Below are 27593 nucleotides of genomic sequence, written 5' to 3'. Positions count from 1 at the left end.
GGCTTGCCTAAAAATAAGGCCGACCAACCCTCAGGTGAATGGTCTCGAATGTTGTCGCAAGACTTGACCCACAATATACACAGCAGTCATCTGGCTGACCAAAAATATAAGTGACGCCGATAAAGGTGAGCCTGTGAAAGCAGGCAAGAGGCTAAGCGCCACAGGGGTGATGGCTGTTGGTTTAAACTGTGGAGTCGTAGCCAGAAAGGATGACTACTGCAGAGATGAAGTATTGAGAGCACTCTGTATTCAGGCACTCGATGGATTGTGACATTATGAGACCATGAGAGGTGACAACTTGGAGGCCTTCGTCCAGAAGTGGATAAATCATGACCGACAATGTCGTTTTAATCTTCTCCCACATTTATGGCTTCATATCGTGAGACAGAGTATCCATTCAGATATCTCGAAGTGCAGTAAAGCCTTCATATTATAGTTCGGCACGTGGAAGTGGATATCACAGAGCCATACCTTTTGAGATCCCTTCATGTTATCGCTCGTCCACACAGTAGTGTGGACCACTAACCACACCTGATCTGCACATGAAAGTCATGTCCCAAAACAACTTGTTATTTTAATTCTCAATAAAGAGCTGTAATTTAGCAAAGTCAAGTGCAGAAGCAAATTCAACATGTTTTTTTTGTATGCAGTTCATAAACGCGTTATGCATGGGAACTCTGTTTAATCACAGGTGGCTGTCAATATTCAGACCCAAATGATTGATCTCCGCAGTGCCTGCTGAGAGCTCTGACGTCTGAGCCACCCCGCTACTCCATCAATATATATAAAAAAAACTAAAATTATCACTGAATATATCCAGCTGTGCTATGGAAATGACCAAAGCGTGTTGATTTCTGCTACAAATTGCATATTGGAAGGCCACATGACATGAATGACACATGCAGGCAGTCATCTGTTTTGTGCAATGGTCCGAAGGCAAATTTATTCTTACAAAGTTATGACATGTACTATTTTTCAGGTGTGGTAAATTGATGGTACTGTAATATATACTTCACGAGCAGGAACCCACGGAACTTCCGTAGTAAAAGGATGGCGAATATGTAGAGAAACTGATGGTTTCATACGGAAAGATCGATTTTTCATATCTATATGCATATATGCTGAAAATACATTACAATTATTCACGATTATATCTCAATTACAATACATTTTATCGATAAAAATATCGACAAGAACAAAGCAAAACTATCTACTCAATTGTTTTCAGGAAACACTGGGAAAGAGCATTCGAGAGACAGACACACGATCAAGGCTTGTACAGACGAATGGAGCAAAACTTCATCAAACACAGCGAGGTTGTAACGCTCTACCCACTGCAAGTACAGTACGATTAAGCTGAATGGATGCACGACCTTTCTGTTTGTCGGAAGGAACTTGACTAAACGTGTTAACTTGTTTCTTTTCAGTTTTCTGCGGCCGTCTGGAACGCTCTTCCTTCCGATATTAGGAAGCCACTGGGGCTATGCACTTCTAAATCTAAATTGAGAACACTTTTCTTTAGTACTGATTTTTTGTGTTTAGTTTGTTGTCCTTCCCCCACACCTCCGATAAGCGCGGCTGTCTATGTATGGCTCAAAAGAAGTTGAACATACCTACATACATACGTCTGTTCTGGTTCGTTATAGATACACGAACACGCGTAAAATAAATCCTCTCTATCCGCGAGGGTTACGTTGTTGAAAACACTCGTGAATACAGAATTCGCAAATGCAGAAACTATGTTTCAATGGGGAGAAATGGGGTTATATTGCTGATACGAGTGAACATGGGGGGGGGATGGTATTTTTTTAATAACAATGACTACCATAAATAAAAAAAAACGTGTTTATTTATTTATTACTTTTTGTGATGATGATTTGACGACGATGGAGGTGGTTGTGAATTCAAGAGGATGACTCCTCGGGAGACGCAGGTGTTTGATAACAACGCACAGGTGTTATAATTTTAGCACTCTAGGGAGTGCTCACAATCGACTCGTTTACACCAAAATGTATAAACGAGTTGACTGCAAGTACGTATAAAGTCATAAAAAAAAAACAGTTCAGTAGCGAGTTCAGAGCGGGATTACTGCGAGACTGAGGACTTCACAGTTCCCAATGTCAAATTCTGCCCACACCTCCCCGGTGGAGGTGGTCTCGCACGGTACACTCGCGAAAGCTGGAGTCCGACGTGTCGCAAATAGGGAATTAATATACATTTCGCAACTCGTGGATATGCGAAACTCGCGAATCCAGAAATCGTGGATAGAAAAGTGTTTAACCGTATTATTATAATTTGACTGTAATACTTTTAGGATGTGAAAACAAAATATTCTGACATTGGGTGGAATTAATCTCAATATGATGTCGTGCATTCATGGAATTGTCATTATTTCGTGTGGGCAAAGACCAGTCCAGTTATAGGACAGCCATTGGCCCTTAAGCGACGATGGGCTGAATGGTCCACCAGCTAGGACTTCATAAACCCGTCTCTCCAATTGTTAAACACTGAAAACAGCACTAACTGACATAATATAGTGAAATATGCCTCGTAAATATTACGATGAGAATAATTATGAGAGTATTTTTCCCTCTTAAGTTTACGTCAAGTTGTCAGAAATAGATAACGTGGATCAAAATGCAAAGTTTATATCGACGTTTAGGTCCATGAAGGTCAAGATGCTCTGGCCAAAGCTACTAATGCCATGTCGAGTACAGCGTGTGAAAGGTTTGAACCAGAAATGCACAGGCACGTGTTATCACAACAGCTAAAAAGGCCACAAAAGAACCTCCTATTGCACACAAACGTTTTCCCTGGGCAGTACAGCATGTGCTGACTGCTGTTTGATAGATGACGTCTCAGATAGGAATGTAAGGATGATGTCCGATGAGGAGATTTCGGTGGCATCGTTGTGCCTCAAAGCATCTTGCCTGCCTGGGCTTGTAGACACCCTTGGAATGTGTGTGGAGCAATTACGACGGTCCAGACAGCGCGGGTCATGCTGGCGCTTCCGCAGACGCACGGGGGACACCCATGATGTCTTTAGCCCCAACCTGTGTGTACAAGACAAGGGTGATGGAAAATGGCAGTTACAGAATCACATACATGCATTTCCACTCCCAACAGTCAGTGTGAAAAATAAGAGGGATTTGTTATTGGGCTTATTCATACATTTTCCTCATTCAGCTACAGTCCATATTTAATTTAGACCCGAATGGGAAGCCAAGTGATTCCAGAAATGATGGGCATCAACTGGGTCTGGATATAAGCCACGTTGTTGTTCCATTAAATTATTTGTGAATCCATTGAAGACACTCTTGACCCAATGTCATTCTCTCCTGTAAGAGCTGTGAAGAGATGATGCTGTGACCAGATCTGAAACCATTAAATGTACGTACTGCGTATGTATGTGCATGCAGCGTTTTAGATGAATTACATGCTGGGAATTCCACACGTAAACTGTAAAATAGATGGCATATGCCTGCATAATTTGTTTCCACGTTATGAAGAAAAAAACTGAATTATTCTTAAGTGGGCGCATTGGGCCTGCTGAAACACGTTCTGGAAGGGTTGGTAGACGTGAGGGGAACAGAGGATGCAGGTATATAAAACAGAAAGCACCACTGTGGTCGGAAATCAAATACAGATTGCTGGGTCTGTACGACTACTCAACCTTGGCAGGTTAATGATGGAATATTGCCATATTTCAATAACATTAAAAAAAAGCAATTTCACGTTAATTGTAAATATGCTATTAGATGGGAATTTTGCAATACCAGACTACAGTGACATTTGATTTGGCGCTTTCGTGACTGCAGGAATTACTCTTTGGTTTTTTCGGTAAAGTCATGTAGAAATAAGAAATAATAAAATTACATAATAGCGTACGACGTTTCGCTTGCAACACAAGCAGTCATCATCAGGTACAGGAAGAGCTAAATTTAAGAGAGAGAGGAAACACATAACCGCAGATGTATATACAGACACCTTAAGTAGAGGGAATTAACACAGATACACCAGGGGATACAAAGAGTACAGTGACATTCATCAGCCGATACTATGTATGACCTTCCCTTCAGCTTGATATCGCATTTCATATTTTCAAACGATTTGGTCCTGAATGGGCTGTACTTGTTGCTAATAAGAAATATGACTCAAATACTGGGAAATTTTGGCTCAAGGCACCAATTAAATGTTTATGTTGGCACGTGTCATTACATGAGTGTAAATACACGTAAATACTGTATGCACCATGTTATTTGACCATATGCCAGCAGTCAGTTGTGTATGAATGATTTTATGTATATTGCAGGTGTGAGAGTGACTTAACAGAAAATTATTCAAATGTGTGTTTGTAAACAAGCTTAGAATGAAATACCATTTTGTTACTTCATACATTTAAAAAAATACTTTTTGGATAAATTCATTAAACAAACACTTCCTCTTCATCATGGGACCTGCTTTGCCAGTACCAAAATATGAGAATAGGGTTTTCCCCTTTTTTCTGGCAACAAAACAGTTGTTAAGTTGATAAAACACCAAACTGAAACATTTTTACAATGAATCATGTCTGCATTAGCCACAATACTTGTGGTGAGAATGAAAACAAAAAATATACTCTGATAATATATGCACTGTCTGATTGGTCCACATCAGAGTGTATTTTTTGTTTGCATTCTGACCACAAGTATTGTGGTTAATGCAGACATGATTCCTCGCAAAAGGTTTCAGTTTTGTTTTCAGAAAGAAGGGGAAAAACCTATTCTGATATTTCGGTATTGGCAAAGGAGGTCTCATGATGTAGATGCTCTTACCCCGAGCTCTCATTACGTTGATAGTGGCATTGTCTTTGAGCTGTACACATTTTGGCGTCCTCTGGTCTAGCACCGTGTGAGACGAGGCTAAAAAAAGCTGTCTCTGGCGTGGACCAATCAGTTTCAAGGACAATGCATATATTATCAGAGTGTTTTTTTTGCATTCTGACCACAAGTATTGTGGTTAATGCAGACATGATTCCTTGTAAAAAAAAGGTTTCAGTTTGGTTGCCAGAAAAAAGGGGGAAAACCTATTCTTACTTTTTGGTACTGGCAAAGGAGGTCTCATTATGTAGGTTTTTAAAAATAAATTGTTTTCCTTTTCATGTTTTAAATAATTACTTTAATGATTCCCTTCTAAATGCCAGTTACTCTTGCCTTACATCGATCACATTACCACTACAAGTATTTTTCACGCGTGGGTTTGAATCTATTGATTTCAACAATCGTTACTCAAATGGTGGTAGAGAAAATGGTGCGCATCCATTGACAATCAAGGGAATTTCCCTGTCCCCAGACGACCTGCTTGTCCGTTTTGATGTGGTTTCCTTATTCACCAAAGTTCCTGTACCTGACACCATCGCAATCATTGAAGACTTGGTTCATCAAGGACTGCATACTGATGTACCCCCCCCCCCCTGGTGAGACACTGCTTAGCCAACACATACTTCACCTGGAATGGAACTTTCTACAAACAAACTGAGGGCACCCCAATGGGCTCCCCCCTATCTCCGGTTGTAACCAACGTTTTCATGGAAAAATTTGAGACTGACGCCATCCAGACTGCCACTCTACGCCCGACCTTATGGAAGAGGTACGTGGATGACACTTTTGTCATCTGGCCACATGGCTGGCCTGCTCTAGACCAATTCCTCGACCACATCAATTCCATACACCCAGCCATCAGATTTACCATGAAAGTCGAAAAAGATGGCAAGCTACCCTTTTTGGATGTCCTAATTAAAAGGATACCTGATGGTTCAATGAGCCACTCTGTCTACAGGAAAGCTACCCATACGGATGCTTACTTAAAACCGGATTCCCACCACCATCCATCCCAGAAGAATTCCCTCATCAAGACTCTATACCATAGAGCCCAATGCATCTCCACACAGTACATAAAATCCATGATCTGGTTCCGTCGGTAAAAGATGTGGTTCCAGATATACAGTACCCGGGCGTCTACAAACTAAGTTGCCTCTGTGGTAGCAGCTACATTGGAGAAACAAAACGACATCTCTCGGACCGCATCCGTGAACATAAAGCAGACTTTAAACAAGGTAGGATAACACCTCAGCCGTGGCAGATCACTGTTATAATTCAGTGGGCTCACATGACATTGACTTCTCCAAGACGAAGGTTCTCTGCAAGCGATCCGGCTACCATGAGAGATTCGTTCATGAGGCCATCCACATATACAAACACAGAGACAATTTCAACCGAGAAGATAGATTCTAGCTTAGTAACCATTGGAAAGACGTTATAAACCATTTCGGTTCTTGATTGATTGTATTTTACGGTCACTTTCAGACCGCAGTCCATTCGCTGGCACGGCCTCTTAGTACCTTTCACACCACAGTCAATGGTATGGTTTATAACATGTTGTATAATAATAAATAGTATAACAATGTAATGTTTAACATAATTCATAAGGCAATATATAGTATCGGAATTGTATAGTGAATATACAGCAGTGTGGTATACAGTAGGGTTGGTAGAATAATACATAGTGTAATATTACAAGTCTAATATTTTATAGTCTAAAGTATAGGGCAGTGTATAGTGACGCATTGTATAATTCAAGGGTGGGGTTTGTCTATGGCAGTGTATATTACGGTGTATAGTCGTGTAATTTAGAAAAAAGTTTAGTTGAAGGCATATCAATATAATGCCTAATGTTAGAGCTTACATTGGGCTGTGTATACGATATTATACAATGTAGTTTAGATTGGAAGGTATAATATTGTAATGTATAGTAGTCTAGTTTATAGCATAGTTGTAACGCAACACAGGACAGAGCAGCGCATCGTGGTTGTTTCTCCCTCTTCCCCCCCCCCACCCTCCTCCGTTCCGAACATAGATGGACTCGTCCATCTGAACAAAGCTCGTCACTTTATGTGGTGCCAACATTGAAAAGAAAAAAAGAAACCGACATGCTAATCCCTCACACTAACATTCTGACTTTAACATCCTGCTAATCCAACACATTAACACAGCTATTTCAATGCTAAATTCTCTCCCCCCTCCTCCGTTCCGAACATAGATGGACTCGTCCGTCTGAACAAAGCTCGTCGCTTTCCGTGGTGCTAATCTCCCAGTTACATGCTAATTTCTGACTTTAACATCCTGCTAATCCAACACATTAACACAGCTATTTCAATGCTAAATCCTTCTGTTGATATGTAAACTCCTTCGTCAAGGCGCTCTGCTCCTCCCACCCAGCTTAAAAGACGCTGCCAAGCTTGGCAGTGTTCACTAAAGCGCTGTCTTCCCGACAGTTCTGTTTCTTCACCTGAGGAAGGCTACTTGTGTTGTGGCCGAAACGTCGTGAGAATTTTATTTTAATGTTTTATTTTTATTATTTTATCCCCATTCTACGTGACTTTACCGAAAGAACCAAGAAGATGAATCCCTGCAGTCACGAAAGCTTTAAATCGAAATTCATCCATTAATAGTTATGGATATAGGGTACACAATGAACCCATTTTCTATGGTGAAGTCACGTAGATAGAAAAAATAATAACAATGAAAATGAAGTGAATAAAAAATAATAAAAATATCACGACGTTTCGATCGCAGCACAAGCAATCGTCATCAGGAGAAAAAAAGAGGGAAAGCTGCTGAGGCAGACTGTTTACAAAGGTTTATAGATGGGTGGGACAACTAATGGTAATGTAGGAGAAAGCTCCGACACCGGCAGTAGGTCTACACCAATCAAAGCATTGCATCTCGCTCCACACACCCACACTGCTGACGGGGGAGGTTGTCGAGGTTGTCAACCTACACCGTCAGCAGTGTGGGTGTGTGGAGCGAGGTGCAATGCTTTGATTGGTGTAGACCTACTGCTGGTGTCGGAGCCCTCTCCTACATTAACATTAGCTGCCCCGCCAATCTCTAAACCACCTTTGTAAACAGCTTTCCCTCAGAGGCTAGCCTCCCTGTTCCTGATGACGACCGCTTGTGTTGCGATCGAAATGTCGTGATATTTTTATTCACTTTATTAATATTACTTTATTGTGATTATATATTTTTTTAATCTATGTGGCTTTACCGAAAGAACCATAGAATATGCATTTCTGCAGTCACAAAAGTTTTAAGTCAAAATTAACTCATTGTTTCATGAAATCCATAAACAGAATTACAAAAATATGGCAGATGTTTAACCGTGTAAGTAAAACGGTGCAGTTGTGGGGAGACGGTTATAAACTCAGCAATCATTGGAAAGCTTCATCAACCACTTTGGGTCATGACTTGATTTGTAATTTCTTGTCAACCTCCACCGTCAGCAGTGTGAATGTGTGGAGCGAGGTGCAATGCCCCCATCTCTCTCTCTCTCTACCCCCTCTATCCCCCCATCTCTACCCTCCTCTCTCTCCCCCTACCTCTACCCCCCTTCTCTCTCCCCTTATCTCTACCCCCTCTCTCTCCCCCCTATCACTACCCCCTCTCTCCCCCTATCTCTCTCCCCTATCTCTGCCCCCTGTCTCTGCCCCCCTCTCTCTCCCCTTATCTCTGCCCCCCTTCTCTCCTCCTATCCTGCCCCTTCTCCCTCCCTGTTTCTGCCCCCCTCTCTCTTCTCCTATCTCCGCCCCCTCTCTTTCCCCATTCGTCTTCTCCTGCATTAGCATTGGCTGCCCCGCCCATGCTGCTGACACACTTGGACTGCGCCGCTCACCGCTGGCTCCACGGCTCTTGTGCCCTGCCCACTCACAGCTTTGGCTCGTCTGCGCCCATTTCAAGGCTTTATAAACAGTTGCAGTTGGAGGCTTGCCCCCCTTTTCTCTCCGCCTGATGACGACCGCTTGTGTTGCGATCGAAACGTCGTGAGGTTTTTTTAAAATTATAATTGTTATTATTATTATTTTCTATATACGTGACTTTGCTGAACGAACCAAATAATGTTAATTCCTACAGTCACGAACGTTTTAAGTCAAAATTTAAATGTAGTGATTCATGCATTTAGTACAAAACCCGAAAATGGAATTTGATTCCTAACTGCGATGCACAACACTGGTTACATTTGATATTTAAATGTTATCTTCATATTTCCAAATTTTACATGACATTAACTGAGTATGGGCAGCCCTAGGGTTACGAATCTAATTCGTTCCTGAGACACGTTCGTAAGTCGGAACGCCGAATGCACTGTATTTAAATGCCCGTAGGGTCAGTGTTATGAAATGTGCTACGGTTCAACAAAAAGGGAAGCATTGTTACACTAATTAATTATAAATATTCCACATTTGCATTTAACATTGTATGAAGGCCGGCGCGGCTCACGAGGGGGCAGGTGGCGAACACCACGCCCGGCCACATTTGTCTCCCCAGTGGCGATGTTTAAACACCAGGTGCTGGTGTTGACCTTTGGCAAGAATCGAACTCAGGTCGCCGCTTTCGTAGCGCAGCGCGCAAACCGCTACACTACCACACCAACAGCCTGTTGGGGGAAGTGGTGTCGCTTGGCGTGTGTGTCTTTGTGTGCCTGGGGAGCCGTAGTGGAGCAGTTAGCGTGCTGCGCTACGAAACCAGCGATGTGTGTTCGATTCCAGCTCACGGTCAACACCAGTTACAATTACCTGAACCGGTCATGGGCCTCCTCTAGGTCGACCCAGCCTCAAATGAGTGCCTGGTGAGGTGCGGTAAAATATCGCCACAGGGGAGAGACAAGGTGGCCGGACGTGGTGCTGGCCACCTGCCCCCTCATGAGCCGTGCCGGCCTTCATAGGTGCTCGCTAACAGCACTTGCCCCAACAGTCTAAGGCTATATGGGAGATTTTTTTCTTTTTTTGGCTTTGGAACAGACCCCCTTCGTAAATCGGGGACTGCCCAAATCCTCGCGGAAGTTCCGCAGGTTCTTGCTAGTTCTGAATAATTCCTGTTTAATGTTGGGTTGATATAGGGTGCCCCGTGTGTGTGCAATTATGGTGACTCATTGCCCCTCTTCCCACGACAAGCTAGCATCAGGACTCAAGGTAAGTTAAAATAAAAACAGTTTTTTATTTATGTTACTTTATGTTTTATTTACTATATACAGTAGTATTTGTTTAGTGTTACATGCAAATGTGCAATATTTCTTAATTATGAGTTTAACAATGGTTACATTTTTTGTTGAACTGTAACACATTTTACAATACTGACCGTATGGGCATTTAAATACAATTCATTATTGTGTTCCCACTTAGGAACCATTCGACTTATGAACGGGCCTTAGGAACTAATTAGATTTGTGACCTGAGGACTGCCCTATGTAAATTGACTGCCGCAGGCATGACCATACTACATATCCTTTTTATTCTTTGAATATTTGTGTGTGCATTAACAGCTCTGACGATTATCCCCTATAACCTATGTCCACTCAGCCTCAAATGCGTACCGGGTGCGGTGTATAAACATTGCCACTCGGGAGACAAAGGCGGTCCGGCGTAGAGCTGGCCACCCACCCTCTTGTGTGCCGTTCCGGCCTTGAGATGTGCTGCTCGCTAACAGCACTTGCCCCAACAGTCTGTTAAGGCTATACAGGGGATCTTTGTGTGCGCGTGTGAAAGTTAGTGTATGTATGTATGTTTTTGGAACAGACCCCCTTCGTAAATCAGGGATTGCCCAAATCCTCGCGGAAGTTCCGCGGGTTCCTGCTAGTTGTAAATAATTCCTGTTTAATGTTTGGGTTGCTGTAGGGTAACATAAAACAAAAGGAGGGTGTGTTGCATTTCGAACCATGAACCAATCCCTAGTTTTTACATTTGACTTTGAGTTTGGGGATCGCGGATTTGCCGATCGCAGCCATTTCGAGAACGTAGCGATGGGCAAAGGTTTTCTGTTTTACAGTCAGCCTGCTCCAAATCCTGCCCACACTTTTGAGTAGTTACTACACCACTTGACACACCTGAACAATAATGCCTGCGAGGAACTCGTTAGCAAATACATCGAGAACTAGACTAAAAAGGCGGCGTACAGCAATTTCTCACCGGATGCAGTGGCAGGCATTGTCACTGAATGCACAGTACACCAATGGGTTGATGGCGCTGTTGAGCGCAGGCAGGTTCTGAATGATGAGCAGTGCAAAATTACGTTCCTCTGTCTCGGCCAGGAGGTAGAAGTTGTCCAGAATGTCAAACATGAAGTACGGGCTCCAGCACAGCACAAACGCTGGGAATGAGAACCGAGCACATTTGTTAACAGATACATCTTTCTACAGGCTATCGGCTCGTATAAATAATATATTTTAAAACAAAATCAAATGTCAAGTGACACATTATGGTCGTTGAAGTTATATAAGAATTGGAACACTATTGTATTAAGCACAATCAAAATAATTCAACCTGATTACGATGTACAGGCAGTCCTCGACTTATGCGCACCTGTCTGATAAACACCCGCACTCACAAAACAGTTTCCAAGACAACTACATATTTTTTTAAACACTGACTTAAAATGCAAACTCGCACTTGCAAACTGAACCACGTAACTATTTTGTTTGGTGGAGCGATCCTCTGCGAGATGTAACGAGTCAGCCTTGAGCCAGGAGCTTGTGCGTCTGTGTATATGGGGTACCAAGGCTTCGAAGCCACACTGCAAGCGCTGCGACCCACCCTGTCCCTCACACTGAGTACACACACGCAGTGCACACACGTAGTCTCCTGGCATGGGATTGCTTGGCACAACAGGTTTTAATCCAAAGGGTCCCTATGAGGAGAGTCCCACGGCTTCCCGGTGCCAGGGGATTGGCCGACCCTCGCAGGACAATTTACATCGCGGTGCCCCTGAATTGGCTTAAGAGTGTATGGGCGCAAAAAGGTTACCGGTCTAGCCACAATGAGTCATTCATGCCGGGGCGGAAAAAGCTAGAAAAGCAGACGATGAGGTCAGGGGAGCGCAGCGCCACGATTCCCGCCCCCCCTGACCCCCACACGAAATATACACCCGTAGGGTGTGTATTCGCTAGTCGGGTGTTAATCCGGATTAACGAGGGTGAGTACTGGATTCTTGAGTGCGGAAGGGCCGACAATGGATCGCGGGAGCCCTGGGTGCGACGATCCATTTAAGGGCAAAAACCCGAGCAGAAACCACAGGTAGGCGCACAATTGGCCGCATGGTACGATGCGACATCAGGCTTTTGAAGTCAGGGGGATTAAAAGGGGAGCCCGGGGGCTGTTCAAGGAATTCATCTTCAACATCTTGGCCGTCAAGACCCCCCTGCCATCCTGCCTTCTTTAGCCACTGACAGCGTCCATGTGACGCCGTGCGTACAGTTACGAGGTACGTGGCAGGATGCTTGAGTGACTGGGTGTGTAGGCAGTAGTAGGCTAGGCTCTTCTCGCAAGATACTCCCTCTGGGTAGTGCTGAATGGGTAGCTTACTTTAAAGGATTGTGGTGTGCGCCGAGAATAAAAGTGAGCACAAAGCATATGTGGTGTGGTGTCTGCGATTTCTGTATGTGGCGACTGCGTGTGCAAGCTGAGTCCTGGATAGCAGTGGGGGAACGCGCGGCGAGAGTGAATGCGGGATCGTGATCGCGAGATTGCTACCATGTTTGCGCGAGTGAGGTAATCGTGCAGATGTGAGCGTGCTCGCAGCCTCCTTTTGTTAGCGGGGCCATGGTGTGCACAGGCGTGTGCGTTAAGAGTTAATTGCGTGCAGATGGAAGCGTGCGGTCACCGCAGTGCAGCTGATAGTAAATTGCTCGCAGGTGATAGCACGATTCGCGTCCCCTTTATTCGCAACAGCTGCGGTGTGCACGGGCGTGTGGCTCAACCCCGTGTGGCTCCGAGGCCAGCAGCATGAGTATGTTACTTGTGGTGCCACGGCCGCGGAGCCACTCCGCAAGCACCGCGACTCCCCCCCTACTCCTGCCCTGAACGCACACACGCCGCACACACACACGTAGTGTTGTGGCGGGGGATTGTCTGGCACCACGGGTTTTCATCCGAAGGGCCCCTAGGTGGGAAGTCCCGCAGTTTCCCACTCACAGCACTGGGGAGGGGCCAGGGTGAAATATTAGCCGAGCAGCGCAGACGATGAGGTCAGGGGGAAAATCCTAGTGCACACTTGCGGGTGTGTATTCGCCAGCTGGGCGGCCTCCCAGAATAAACCGGCTGAGTCAGGGGTAAGGAATGTGGGTGCAGAGACAATGGGCCAGGAAACAGCGTAACAAACTGCTCTAGGTAACGGGAGCGAAAAGTTTTCTGTGCAGGATGACATAATGTAACCCTGGATTTTCGAACTCACAGGGCATAAAAAGGGGAACCCGAAACAGTTCAGGGTCTTCTAATCTCCAGCCGCTTGGTGACCCAGACCAACTCCCTGACAGCCCGCCTCTTCAAGCCGCTCGCAGTGTACGTGAGACGTCAGCGTGTGCCGCCACGAGACAGTGATAGGCAAGGTTCTCTCCCATCTCCGTCCCTCCGCCTCTGTCCGCGTCCATGTGACGCCGTGAGAACGGCTGCGAGGTACGTAACAGGGCGCGTAGGTACTTGGGGAATTGGATTGTGATAGGATAGGCTCTCCAAAATAGAGATTTTGGGTTAGATCTACTCGTAGAATATTTCCTCCGGGCAGTGCAGAGTTTTGCGCCGCGAATAAAGACATCAGCACAGAGCTTCGGCGCAGTGTTTGTGACTTGAGTGTGTGTGTTCGTGCAGCCGCTTTAGAGCACGTCTTAGCGCGGGGGAGCGGATAACCACCCGCCGGCACGCATATTCGCGCAGCCGTTTAGCGCTAGCCTTTGTGTGGATGTGGTTTGGGATACAACCACCCACCGACGTGCACATGCTCGTGCAGCCGCTTTAGAGCGTGTCTTAGTGCGGGTGCGGGGTAGCGGATAACCACCCGCTGGCGTGCATATTTGCGCCTTTGTGTGGAGCAGCTGCGTGGGCAGACGAGCGGCGAGGGCAGGGCCGCAGCACTAGAGCTCATTTAAATAATCGCCTGCAGGTGTGCGCATGTTTGCGCCGCTGCTGTAGTGTTAACCGTGGGGCGTGCGCATGTTAGAATACAAACCTCAGCAGGGGCGCGCGTGTTCGCGCTGCCGCTATAGTGTTGGTCATAGTGCGTGCGCGGGTTAGGGTATAAACCGCCTTCAGAAGCGTGCGCGTTCGCGCTGCCGCTATAGTGCTAGTCGTGGTACGGGCGCATATTAGAATACAAGCGCCAGCAAGGGCACGCGCTTTCGTGCAGCCGCCTTCGCATTAGTGGTGGTGTATGTGGACGTGTGGGGAGAAACCCCGTGCGGCGGTGAGCCAGCGCTTTAGCCATGTCTCTCCAAGAGGGCACTAGCGCGGGAGGACCGACCACCCGAACGGCAAGGGCCCGGTGGGAGCTGAGCGATGCGATAAAGGAGGGAGTGGAGGGGGCGAACGTAGCGCCCTACCTGCCCAGCGAGGGCGGCGGGGTGGACGTGGGTCATGTAGCCTGCATGCCCAGCCACCGCATGCCTGAGCAGCTTTTGTTTGGCCAGATAGAGGGGGCTAAATGGGCATGGCAAGGGCTAGGGAAGAGATGGAGTGATGTGGCACAAGAGAATGTGGAGCTGAGTGGACTTCCCGACCACTGGTACCAGCGGTATCAAGATTGGCCTCTGTGGAGGAGGCTCGTGAAGGACGCTGCTGCTGGGCAGTTGGAGGCAGTCGCCCTCCAGCAATAATGGAGGGCAGAGGAGCGACACTCACAACAACGAGCGGAGCGCCGGGTGGATAAAACACAGCAAGTTGGTACAGTAGGAGGCACAGGTGGTGCATCGGCCAGTCATCTCAGTCAGTCGACCCATGGCACCTGGGTCTGCCCCGTGACCTCCTGACTGTGGGCATTTGACACTTCACATGGTCTTAATGTGCACATAGCCTGGCACAAGTGCCGTGGTGACGTCACCACCACTTAGTGGCGAATGGTGGTTGTTGTTGTTGCACACGCATGTGTGTGTGTGGGGAGCGGCTGCACAACGCTGTGTGGAAGCTACGTGGTCTGTCGCTCCGCACGAAGCTTCGGGTCTTCTCGGTCACAGTCACGCCCTCACTTCTCTATGCTTGTGAAACATGGACCCCTGTTGGATATGCGCCTTTTTCCAAAATTAATACTAACAAGAAATTCGCTTATACATTTATACTCTTTTTAAAAATAATTAATGAATAAAACATAAGAGCATAGTAACTGAAAAACAACACGTAAGCCAAAAAGACGCCTTGTCCTCCCGTAGTGGGTGAAAGCGGAGATAAGAGCGTGCTAACGAACTCAGCAGCAGACCTTGGCAATAATTGGGTTGGGGAAATTGCAAGGCAATTATCACAGGCTATCTGTGTGCAAGGTAGGGCTAACCTAAACAAACCGCACGTGGAGGCCATTAGAGGACCATTGTTTTGAAATTAAATAATGAGGCAGACAGAACATTGACACTAACACTCCACCTTATAATTAAATAAATAAGTTGGATAAATAATAGGCCCCAAGGACAACCTTCCAACCAGCACGGGCCGTTTTAAAAAAAAACACACACACAGCTGAGAGCAAGCGGTGCCTAGGGTCACGGAGAGTTCACAGTAGCCACAGACATAGGTAAGTCAAAAAGGTCATCCAGTTACACTGCATTGCTTTAAAGTAAGGTTAAAGTTCGGAATTCGACAACAGGAGTAGGCTAAACTATCGATCCTCGTGCTCGCTGCAATTGGAGACAAGGCTACGAGCTACAGCAATGAATTATTGCCCATTTACTAATCCAATACTGAATGTTAATTCGTCTTTAATAAGTTTCTGTACAACCTGACCGAAGCGTATGACAAACACAGAATTTTACTAGAGTCAAGACGAATTCCCTAACCTTAGCACATAGGCAAATAATAGGGCAGTGTTGAATCAAGGGCAATGGCAGAGGAGCAGAGGCGCCTTTGTCTAAATCGTAGCGTGAGAGAGAGGCAACACTGAATGCAGCGTATGAAACTGAGCTCGGCACGTTAGAGATAAGAGTGGAAAGAATCAGAGCCGACTCATTATTGCTGCCACCTGTACTCACAAGGCTGAGAACCGATAGATAACACTTCACCACAGCCAGACGGAATGACGAAATTAATGAGGAGCCTTGAGACGCATGGCGGTGTAGTCCGGATAAAGGCGCAGCCCTGAAGCAAGGGCGGGAGAGACCCCATCGGGTGTTTGTGCTAAAGCTAGCAGTTGCACGAAAATGGGGCAGAAACTGAGACAGACAGCGAGAGAGTGGGACAGGGAGTTTCATCTAAAGGCCATGAGCTATGTCCCGCTGGCATGGCCTTGCAGAGACTTGAGCGATGTTAAACCGAGGGCAAATGAATAAGAGGGTCTCCCGGTCGCCTTTGTCTCCCTGCCGTACATGATGAGAGTATACATACGCTTATGAGAGCACTTTCCCTGGAGCTAAAGTCAAGAGCCACGAAGGAAGACTGACACAGCAAACACAGCAGACCTCGAGTCACGTGTAGAATCATAACTGTAAGTCTGTGATGGAAATGTTAACTTAAGGAAAACTTAACCATTTCTCCGTGCGTCGGTAAAGGTCATATGTGGGAAACGTCGCCCCTCCTTCCAGGTTGTGCAACACAGACAAAGACGCCTGTGAGATTATTTGAAATGCCTGTTGTTTTGATGGTATGAAAAGAGGGGGCCTGGGTCTGGGAAGCGTTGAGAGTCGGTCACACAGGGGAAAATCCCGCCTCCCTCAAGGTTGTGCCACACAGACAAAGACGCCTTGATACGATTTGTAACACCTGCTGTTTTTGATGGTCTATGGAAAGAGGAATCAATAGAACAAGGCCGTAAATGACGCACACAGGGATACACATACACAAGGACACACAGACGGACACACGCTCCAGGCCACGAGACACCGATAAATTCAAAAGAAGCCCCACCTTGTGGGGAGGAGTCAAGAGGAAGGATTTTGGCATAAAAGAGGACGCTGCCGCATTGAAAGTTCAGTTCGACCGGTGGGTCGGCTCACCAGAGAGTTCGGCTGGCTCATCGGAGTCCGGTTCGGCTCGGCTGAGCTCAGCTCAGCTGAGCCCATCAGCTGAGCTCGCCATCTCATCAGCAAGAGTTCGACCTGCGGGTCGGCTCAAGAGCGAGCTGCGACCACTGGTCGGCTCGACTCATCATCATCGGGGCTCAACTCATCGGAGCGGCTCCCCATCTTGTCTGCAAGCGAGCAAGTCCCGCTCGCCAGCTTATCAACCTAACTCATCAGCAAGCTGACAAGACCAGCTTGCCAGCCCAACTCATTCCTACAGACGCAGAAGAAGTCCCTGCCGCCCGCCGGGGTGGCGAGGGTCGCTGTTTAGCGACAAGACTACAAACGTGCATCGCCAGCGCCGATTGCGCAACCGTGCCGAGCCGACTCCCCTCCTGCGCACGCTACGAGCGTGCTGTGTACGCAATCGCGACTGCAACAACCGGGCCAGCTGCCAAGCCAACTCCCCTCCCGCGCATGCTACGAGGGTGCTGTGTACACCATCAACTACAACAACGTGGGCCAGCTGACAAGCCGACGTCACCTCCCGCGCACACGCTACGAGCATGCTGTGTACGCCCTCACAACTACAACAACGTGTCAGCTGGTCAGCCTACGTCAACCAGTGTGGCCCGAGCCTAATCAACTGATCCGTATGACGCACACTGCTCCACTACACGTCAAATCAGGCGTTCACTTGACCTAAGACTCAACTCCAAACTCTGACTATTCAAAACAATTCATATCACTCAAACATACACGGGTCCTTAACCAGAAGCCAATACTCAAGTCCATAGTCCATAAGTGGCTGTGAAGGCATCGTGGCATATCGAGTGAACACTCCGTCGTTTATAAGTATATTCGTAATATTTCATCCTTAATATTTTGTTTTGGGCTGTACTTATAATCGCATAAGCACCAACCGATCCATCAATACGAATGAATCCTTGACACCTTCACCACGGAGCTATGCTCACGTGGGGCGGGGGGGGGAATAGAGTATCCAACCGGCTTCCTTATCAGGCGATCTGGTCCACAATTAATTAAACGTTAGTCCAAGATAAGGATATCAGGGGAGAGAGCACACCCCACTGCACCCCCTCACCCTAAGCCATTGCGGTAATCATATAAATCTACCCGATGGATCTGTTGAGATATTTGTGCCTTTGGGAATAATAACTGTTTTTGATCGCCTTTTTCGTATTAATATCGTCATATAATCTTTAAGTACTTTTCGTTACTGATCGCGCACGTACTCGCGTACTCTACAGAATACTCAACTGTTCCGTGACCTAATGTGCTAACAACGTGATAAGGGTTGCTTATGGATCTATGAATAAGTGTGGTACTGCGTGAACAATTCAAGTATAATCATTTATTATAAAGTTAAGGTTTTATTTATATTAGCATATGCATGTTTTAACGACTCTCTCTCTCTCACCAACAGCTCGCGTTACGCGACGGAATTAACCACAGGTGCTGGTGTCAAAGTGAAACAACCCAGTCATTGATGAGACTGTGTTGATACTGTGTTGTAATCCCAAGCCGAGAGTTGTATCTTTTAGAGTTAAGGTTTAATTATAAATAAATTGATTAATGCAGAAGTGGTCGTGTGATTCTTTCCTGAAATCTATGCATAAGATCTGGTTCTGCGATGAGATATGAACTTGGTGACCTTACACAAACACTCTAATTGAGATATGAACTTGGGGACCTAACATAAACTCTAATCCATACTCGGTAAATGCTAAAGCGAGAATCATTGTATTATCCTGATCGATAATACGAAGTTAAACCACGAAGCCGAGTTGACTCTTGACACTAGCATAACTGCATACAATTAATTGCATTGTCCCGATTGATAACAGACCCTTGTCAACGAGGCGGGGCCTGATTATCAGAAAGGCTGTCATTAACATAACAACACCCACTCGCATAAATTAATACGATTATCTCTCGAATTAGCATAATTTAGATGCATAATTACATACATTAACATAAATTCAGATACCTTATGCACATTTCTAATTTCATTTAATTTTCATTATTTTTCATCAATTTTCATAACACCCACATATACAACACCCCTCTAATGGTACATCTGCGCCGGTTAGAAACATTCAGGCTGTCCTGCCTACGATCCATCCCGGGTTTAACCAGGCTGGCTTGTGTGAGCTCACATATCCTTGAAAGATCTGAACACATTCCCATCTGTGAGCTCCTCTGACAGGCAAGGGCTGCGTTGGCTGGGTCATGTCACCCGCATACCCAGTCACCACATACCCAAACAGCTTCTGTTTGGCCGGACCGAGGGGGCTAAATAGGCACAACACGGGCTGGAGAAGAGACGGAGCTGATGCGGCACAGGAGGATGTGGAGCTGAGTGGACTTGCCCATGACTGGTACCAGCGGTGTCAAGATCGGCCTCTGTGAAGGAGGCTTGTGAAGGACGCTACTGCTGCTGCTGGCCAGTTGGAGGCAGTCGCCCTCCAGCAACAACCGAGGGCGGAGGAATGACGCTCACAGCAACGAGTTGCGTGCCGGGTGGCTAAAATGCAGCAAGTTGGCACAGGTAGGGGGTACAGCTAGTGTTGCATCTACAGGTCATCTAAGTCAGCCAACCCATGGCACCTGCTGGGTCTGTCCCAAGACCACCTGTCAGCAGCGAGCCTTCGACACTTCACGTGGCCTCAAAGTGCACCTGGCCTGGCACATGCGCCGTGGTGATGTCACAAAGCAGCGACCCAAGTTAAATTCTTGCTTACGGCCAACAGAAGTACCTGGTGTGTAAACATCACCACTGGGGAGACAAAGGTGGCCAGGCGTGGCGTTAGCCACCCACCCCTCGTGTGGCCTTCATAAGTGCTACTCACTAACAGCACTTGCTGCTAGTCTGTTAAGGATATACGGGGTCTTTGTCTTTGTGTACGCGCGCGTGTGTGTCTGTGTGTGGGGAGCAGTGGTGCAATGATTAACGCGCTCCGCTACCAACCTGGCGACCAAAGTTTAATTCCCGATCACGGCCAACACCAGTGAGGATTATTCAAATGGGGCCTGGGCCTCCCCTAGGTCGACTCAGCTTCAAATAAGTACGTGCTGCGGTGTGTAGTAAACATCGCCACTGGGGAGGCAAAGGCGGCCGGGCATGGCGCTGGCCACTCACCCTTCGTGTGGCGTAAGGGCCTTCATAGGTGCTCGCTAACAGCACTTGCCCCAGCAGTCTGTTAAGGCTACACGGGGGATCGTTGGGGTGTATGCGTGTCTTTGTGTGTCTGTGTGTGTGCAATTGTGGTCACTCATTTGCCCCCCCTTCTAACTACAAGCTAGCATCAGCACTCAAGGTAAGTGAAAATAAAACGTTTTTTTCAATGTATGTTACTTCATTTTATGTTTTATTTACTCTACACTATTTTTTTACAGTGTTGCATGCAAATGTACAATATCTTTTTAATCTTAATTATGAATTTTAAAAATGATTCCCTTTTTCTTGAACCGTAACACATTTTATAACTGACCATATGGGTAATTAAATAAAGTGCAATATTGTGTTCCTATTTTCGAACGGGTCTCAGGAAGGAATTATGTTCGTGACCCGAGGGCTGCCCTATGTAAATTGTCTGCATGCAGACATGACCATATTACATCTCATTTTTAAATTATTTTAATACTTTTGTTAAAAACAATTAAAACAAAGAATTAGTGCTGATAATTCACCACTGCATGATACATAACAACACAGATGATCTGATCACATTCTGGAGGGGAGTAATAATACAGCATTACCAGTATCTGCTATTTTTTAACCACTTAACCAATATCCAAAAGCATAATATGCCATGCTTTATTCCACTTCACCGTTTTGCGGTTGCTAAGCTGGTATTCTTGTTCTTGGTAACATTGCCTATATATTGTGTGGTGCACAAATTAAGTGAAATCTCAGTCCCACGAACAAAAGAGCATGTTTAATATGCTATGAACATGCTTACCAAATATGACAGCTAGGCTGTATTTAATGGTCTTCATTTTTGCCTTCCTGTATGTTTCTAGAGGCAAAATGTCAACCTGAACACCATCGTAACCTGTGAGAAAATTACGAAAGGGTTAATAAAAAAAAACATATCTAATGATTATTCAAGTATGGGGCAGTGCTCAACTTCATTAAACAATACAATCAGGATCTAATATAGCGGGCACATTAGAAAATGCTTCCAAGCGTATGATGGCCGATGGTCAAGAATAGTGGCAGCGAAGGAATGGAATGCATCCAAGAGGACGTCTAACAGGGAGATGGAGCGATTAATTCAGTTTGTGTGTAGGTGCTTGGGAGCGGTGGTGTGGCGGTTAGCGCGCTGCACTACGAACCCGGTGACACACACCAATTTGATTCCCACTCACGGCCAACACTAGTGACAATTATCTGAACCGGTCTTGGGCTTCCCCTAGGTCGATTCGGCCTCAAATGACTACCTGGTGCGGTGTATAAAAATCGCTACTGGGGAGACAAAGGCAGTCAGGCATGGTGCTGGCCACCCATCCCCTCGTGTACCTTTCCGGCCTTCATAGGTGCTCGCTAACAGCACTTGCCCCAACAGTATGTTGAAAGCTATACGGGGGATCTTTGTCTTTATTACATAATTGGATTGGGGGAAGCCTTCATCCAGGGAACATTGATCATGGCTTATGATGATTAAAAAAATTAAGACCAATTGGAATGTGCACAACAAATGCAATTTAATGTAATCGATGGCAATTACTATAGCCCTGCCTAAAGTACTGTACATCCCTTCGCTAGAGCTTGTGTGGCCAGCAATTGAGGTACGTACCATCATTGTTGCCAGTGGTTGCAACTGGTCTGCATTTCAAGACATTTTCTGCATTGCTGCTTTTTCTCCAGATGGTACGTACTATGAAAAAATACACCACACTTCACAAACACACAGAGCACGGTAAATGAAAAGAACACTGACATATATACTTTTTGTTTACGATACACAGACTAACTGCGGTGACGTGACTTGTTCAGTAATCAAGATTTTTTTCTTTTTTTCCACTTGGATTTTAAGTCTCAAGAATGCAAAAACCATTTAACATGGATCCATAGGCCGGATTTGCTTCATTTGGGCTTCAGGATTACAGGAGTTGATAGTCAGGTGTCATGCTTTTCCTGTAATTCGCATTTTTTCCCCGCGGAGAGTAACAGAATTCTGTGGCTAATTCGTCCTTAAATCCGCGGTGCACTGCCATTGGGTCTTTTTGCGGTCTGCCGTGAATTACCGGATCCGTGAGTAGGTCATCCCCCATGTCACCGCAGATTATCAGATTTCTCCTGAAACAACACTTAAAATATACTCTACTACAGGTACTGAAATGTAATCTGAGTCACCATCACCGTGAAGCAGAGGATGGAAGTCTGATTCTTAAACCCCAAAAACAGACTGATTATCATGGGCTTGAATAATTTGTTTTTGGAAAATAAATACAAAATTGAAGGAGAGAAAGGGTTTACCCAATTCCGTACAACAGGTACATAGATGTAGTTACTGTATTATCATGACTGGATAGTGTCCAATCTTAATAAATGCATATGGAATTACTACACAACATTAGCATAGCTTTAAGCAGTATCCTACGTTGCTCAGCTTAATTAGAGCATGGAGAGTGTTCTGGTCGAAGGATTATGTGTTGTTCATTTGTGGAAAATATAAATATCATAATAGGGTTTTTCCCCTTTTTTCTGGCAACAAAACTGAAACCTTTTTACGAGGATTCATGTCTGCATTAACCACAAAACATGCAAGTCAAATGCAAACAAAAAACATACTATGATAATATATGATGCATTGTCCTTGAAACTGATTGGTCCACACCAAGGGACGGCTTTCTTTTGAGCCTCGACCCAATTCGTGCTCGACCAGATGACGCCAAAAGGCGTCACACAGCTCAAAGACAATGCACTATCAAAGTAACGAGGGCTCGGGGTGAGCATCTACATCATTAGACCTCTTTGCCGGTACAACAAAATATAATAATAGGGGTTTTCCCCCTTTTTTTTCTGTCAAATATCGTTTGTACAATGTGAATGCGGTGTGGCTGACCAGATGACAGTGAGCGGAATGAAGAACACCAAGCAGGCCACTGTGGTCATGTAGCTCGTCCAGAAGATCTCCTTGTCTGCCCACACGACCCAGCATTGCTGCTCCCCGTTAGGCAGCAGCTTCAGTGTGTACAGGGCGATCGTTGGCGACGCAAACAGCAAAGAGAGGCACCAGGCAGCCGCTACCAGCTGACGAGAGCGCATGTCTGCACGCCGCAAAAGTAAACGTGAGACGGCACTTAAAATTCGAATTCAGTCATGTCGCATAGTGATTTTTTCGTGGAGTACCATCATGCAAATTACTGCTCTTCGTAACATACTTGTGCTGCCAATCACAATTTGTTTGGGGAATCATGGGGATGGCAATGGGTGTGCTACAACTGTGTGTGAACCAAGCGATTGATATCTCCATGACCGATACAGCATTGGGATGCATTTATGCACGTGAGCTGATCTCTTAAACCGCTCCCTGCAGCAGTTTTCCTTTTGGGCAGGTTTTCTCCATCACCAATCTCGCCGATCCGCCATTATCTCTTCTGGTAAATCTTGCTCAGCATCAGACGCCTCGGGGTTGAAATCTCAGTTAAATTAGCTCATAATTTCCTAATAGGTAAACTAAGTTCTTTATTGTTGGAAATCGTCAGTCGTTTTCCTATAGACAGACTGTTCCTAGCCCTACCGGAATGTAGCTTTTTCACGAATGACAAAGTAACACTAATGGAGTAACCAAAGTCCAATGCTCAAGCATGAAATTACTGCGACTTTGATATGTACAAATCTGGTCAGGGGCGGAGCCACAGGGGGGGCTGGGGGGGGGGGGGGCTTAGCCCCCCCTGAAATTTTGGGAAAATCGGTAATCGGGATAACCGGATATCCTGCTGCTGCAAAATGCTGCAGGCTGCCACCTTGTGCTGCTCTGCAGGCTGCCACCTTGTGCTGCCACCTTGTGCTGCTGCCCTGCAGGCTGCCACATTATGCTGCCCTGCAGGCTGCCACCTTGTGCTGCCCTGCAGGCTGCCACCTTGTGCTGCCCTGCTGGCTGCCACCTTATGATGCCCTGCAGGCTGCCACCTTGTGCTGCCCTGCAGGCTGCCACCTCGTGCTGCCCTGCAGGCTGCCACCTTGTGCTGCCCTGCAGGCTGTCACCTTGTGCTGCCCTGCAGGCTGCCACCTTGTGCTGCCCTGCAGGCTGCCACCTTATGCTGCCACCTTGTGCTGCCCTGCAGGCTGCTTGAGCGGCAGCCCTTCGAACTTATCGAACTTATTAGCCACATCAGCGGCTCCGGCCTATTAATAAACTCCGCGTTCAAATCCAATAAAATTTGTTTTGTACATTTGTGGCGCCCATTGGAAAACATAAACACACTGAGATCTCTCAGAATATTGAAGTCAGCACCCCCCCCCCCCCAAAGTCAAAATCCTGGCTCCGCCCCTGAATCTGGTGAGAGGGTGTAATGCGTTCACACAAAAATGGATTATAACATATAAAGCTTCAAATCAAGATTGATATAACATATATCGCCACTGATATTTTAAAACTTGAATCCTAAATACAGCATCACTTAAAAAAACTGTTTAAGTAACTATGATGATGTACTTTCCCCACAAATGTATTTTCAGGATTTTTTTGGTGTGTAAAAATAAGTACAAATAGCCTCCGAATTGTATATATGTTTTATTAATGACTGAAATGTTTTACTCTATCATATGATAAATAAGCTTTCATTTTAAAATACTTTTATATGCTGGGTTGATGAGAAAGTAAGGAAACGCGTAACTATATTGTGAAATCCAAGTAAATAAGAAAAAAAAAGATCACCCTCTTGCTCACCTGTTTTGTGATTTAATGAAATCAAAAGCAGCAGTGGCGGATTAAGCTAGTGCCTGTAGCATATATTATAAAGGGGCCCTAAATAAAAAAACATAAATATAAAAACACAAATGTTTAATTTGCATTGTAAAATAATTGTAAATTTTCATTTACTATACAGCCAGATAATACGACAAATCGCTAAGGGGCCGTCCATAAATGACGTCACGCGACTTTGGCCGTTTTTTTAACCCCCCTCCCCCCCTCGTCACACGGCGTCACAAAAGTCAGACCCCCCTCAAATATGACGTCACAAAGCTCTGCCCCCCCCCCTAAAACCATATTTCCATTTTGAAAATAAAACATGCTTCAAATCACTTTAAACTATTGTCATTGTAGTGCGTATTTAATGTGGCGCTGCACTCTGATGTTGTAGGAGAAAACATGTATTAAAAAGGAGGCGTTGGAAAGCTGAAATGTTGCATAAAATTCACTTGAAATATTCATCGTCTAACTAAAACTGCAGATGTTCAGAATATTATATTGAAATTATCTTAAAATGATCAAATATTAAAAGTAATTATAACTATAAAAAAGACTTGAAACTTTGTAGTGGAATGAAGCAAAATGGAGAGTACAATTACAATAATCACATATTCATTCCACAGAATGAAAAGCCCTAGTAGAATCATTAGAATCAAAATGTTTAATAACAATCATTCAAAAAATTTACAAAGTGTATACTTCTCCATTCTCCCATGGAGAAGCAAAATGCTCTTTCATGGAATAAAAAAACTATTAATTTTTTTCGCATCAAATACTAAATCGTGCACACGATATACTGAATCGTGAGCTGTTTAAAAAAAAATCATTTCCATAAGGGAACTCCGTAGTTAAATGAAAGATCCTAAATGGTTAAATTCAGTCACTCATGGTTCATAGTAGGACAATGGCGAAAGGAAGCATGACGCCATTTTCTGGGTACAAAGAACTAAAATTTCATAGAGGAATAATGAATCGTGGAGGCCGCGTTGGCTATTGTACGCTTGCTGAATGAGGTCTATCTAGTAGGTACTCCGTGATTCATTATCCCTCCATGCTCAAAAATGGCTGTTTAATATCTTTGTACCCAAAAACTTTTCCATCTATATTATCATAAATGTTATCGTAACATAAAAATACTGATACTAAAAAATTATATTTCATAAACAAATGTGTGATTTAAAATTCTGTCGATTGATATGACAGGAATAATAGTAAATTTTGATTGAAAGCTTTCGTGACTGCAGTAATTCATATTCTTAGTTCTTTCGGTAAAGTCACGTTGAAGGGAAACAACAAAATAATAAAATATATCTATATATTTATATATTTTATTATTTTTATTACAAATAAGAATATATATTTATACATTTTTATATATATATATATTTATATATATTTTATTATTTTGTTGTTTCCCTTCAACGTGACTTTACCGAAAGAACTAAGAATAGGAATAATAGTACTTACCTTTTTAAAATTCTTATTCGAAATTCTCAAGCGTTTTGAATATAACGACTGCATTAAAATTTTATTTGCACTCCCTCTTCCTGACGAAGTATTATCTAACCTATAAAAGGCATTTTTGTCTGTCTGTCTGTCTGCGTATGCTCGCTTGCGGGGGATTTGGCTCTCCGACCGTGGGGTTCGCGTCGAAAAAAAATTGCTGGGCCCCACGGTAGGAATAGGCTATTCCATTTTTCCATCCCTAAACTTGAAAGTGGTTAAAATAGCGTTTTGGTGCGATTTATCTATATTTATTTATTTACTTTGCCGCCCGGCTCTCTGCTGCGCATGCGCGAAACGCTGACACGAGTTGCCCCTGGAAACGCACAGACGCCAGAGGGTGGGGGAAATTTCTCATTCGCGTTCAAAATGCAAAAAATTTACACGCAACGCTGAGGTAAATTCATCAAAGTGTCACGTCCTCTTCTCTCCCCCTCCACCTCAATATGTGTACTTACTATTATAGGGTCGGTAGATACTAAAATTATAGTGATTAAATAGTAAATTTGTAGCGCGGGGGGGGGGGGGGGGTAGTGGCCCAGCCTGGCAAAATCTAGATGAGGCCGCGGGCTCTGCATGGGACTAGGCCTCACCACGGCAATGTAAAGTAACATTTTATTTAATCTTTCACTAATAACTCAGGTTCATTGTTTACTATTATTAAACAAATAAGTTGGCAAATATTACAATAATAATGTTTGTGTGCAGATAAGAACTCAGGTTCATTTTTTACTATTATGAAACAAATAAGTTGGCAAATATTACAATAATAATGTTTGTGTGCAGATAAGAACTCAGGTTCATTTTTTACTATTATGAAACAAATAAGTTGGCAGATATTACAATAATGTTTGTGTGCACAAAACTACATTTTCATTATTAGGTTGCTAAATTTTTCCTTTTTTAGCTGTGTTTTTATGACGCTGAGACGGTGTACTGCCAGTCTGTGCTGTGACCTGCTGCCTGCTCATTACTTAACGTCAGTGCACTGCCACTATTATCTACACTGCTAATTTAGCTTTTGCCAATTAGGAGTGTATGCCAGTCTATAATCTGTTGCCTGCTTCTTTGCCACATTCAGTCTACTGCCAGCCTTTCATGTCGACTGTATCCTGCTTTTTCAGCTGCTGACCGTATTGCCAG

At 44.8% G+C, this 27593-nt stretch overlaps 1 protein-coding gene and 2 long non-coding RNA genes across 3 annotated transcripts in view; 1 reads left to right on the top strand and 2 right to left on the bottom strand.

Moving 5' to 3' along the window:
• Positions 1–912: 912 nt before the first annotated feature.
• NPSR1 (neuropeptide S receptor 1) overlaps positions 913–27593 on the bottom strand; it is a 49269-nt gene continuing 22588 nt past the window's right edge. Inside the window, exons 5-9 of the mRNA XM_032959675.2 lie at positions 23094–23298; positions 21822–21922; positions 20985–21077; positions 11000–11180; positions 913–3053 (exon numbers count right to left, since the gene is read on the bottom strand). Coding sequence (XP_032815566.2) covers positions 2792–3053; positions 11000–11180; positions 20985–21077; positions 21822–21922; positions 23094–23298 — 842 coding nt within the window. The 3' untranslated portion in view covers positions 913–2791. The remainder of the gene's footprint in view (positions 3054–10999; positions 11181–20984; positions 21078–21821; positions 21923–23093; positions 23299–27593) is intronic.
• On the top strand, positions 12976–18602 carry LOC142929634 (uncharacterized). The gene is made up of 2 exons (XR_012945824.1): positions 12976–17651; positions 18446–18602. It is a non-coding gene; the product is annotated as an uncharacterized LOC142929634 (long non-coding RNA).
• Positions 18193–18827, bottom strand: LOC142929635 (uncharacterized). Its single transcript, XR_012945825.1, has 2 exons — positions 18713–18827; positions 18193–18673 (listed from the first exon to the last, which is right to left on the bottom strand). It is a non-coding gene; the product is annotated as an uncharacterized LOC142929635 (long non-coding RNA).

Source organism: Petromyzon marinus, chromosome 2, assembly GCF_048934315.1.
Source record: "Petromyzon marinus isolate PM22_M1 ecotype Great Lakes invasive population chromosome 2, UKy_Petmar_22M1.pri1.0, whole genome shotgun sequence".
Classification (NCBI taxonomy): Eukaryota; Metazoa; Chordata; class Hyperoartia; order Petromyzontiformes; family Petromyzontidae; genus Petromyzon; species Petromyzon marinus.
The sequence above is the reverse complement of the archived record's forward strand: the minus strand, read 5'-3'. Positions and strand labels throughout refer to the sequence as shown.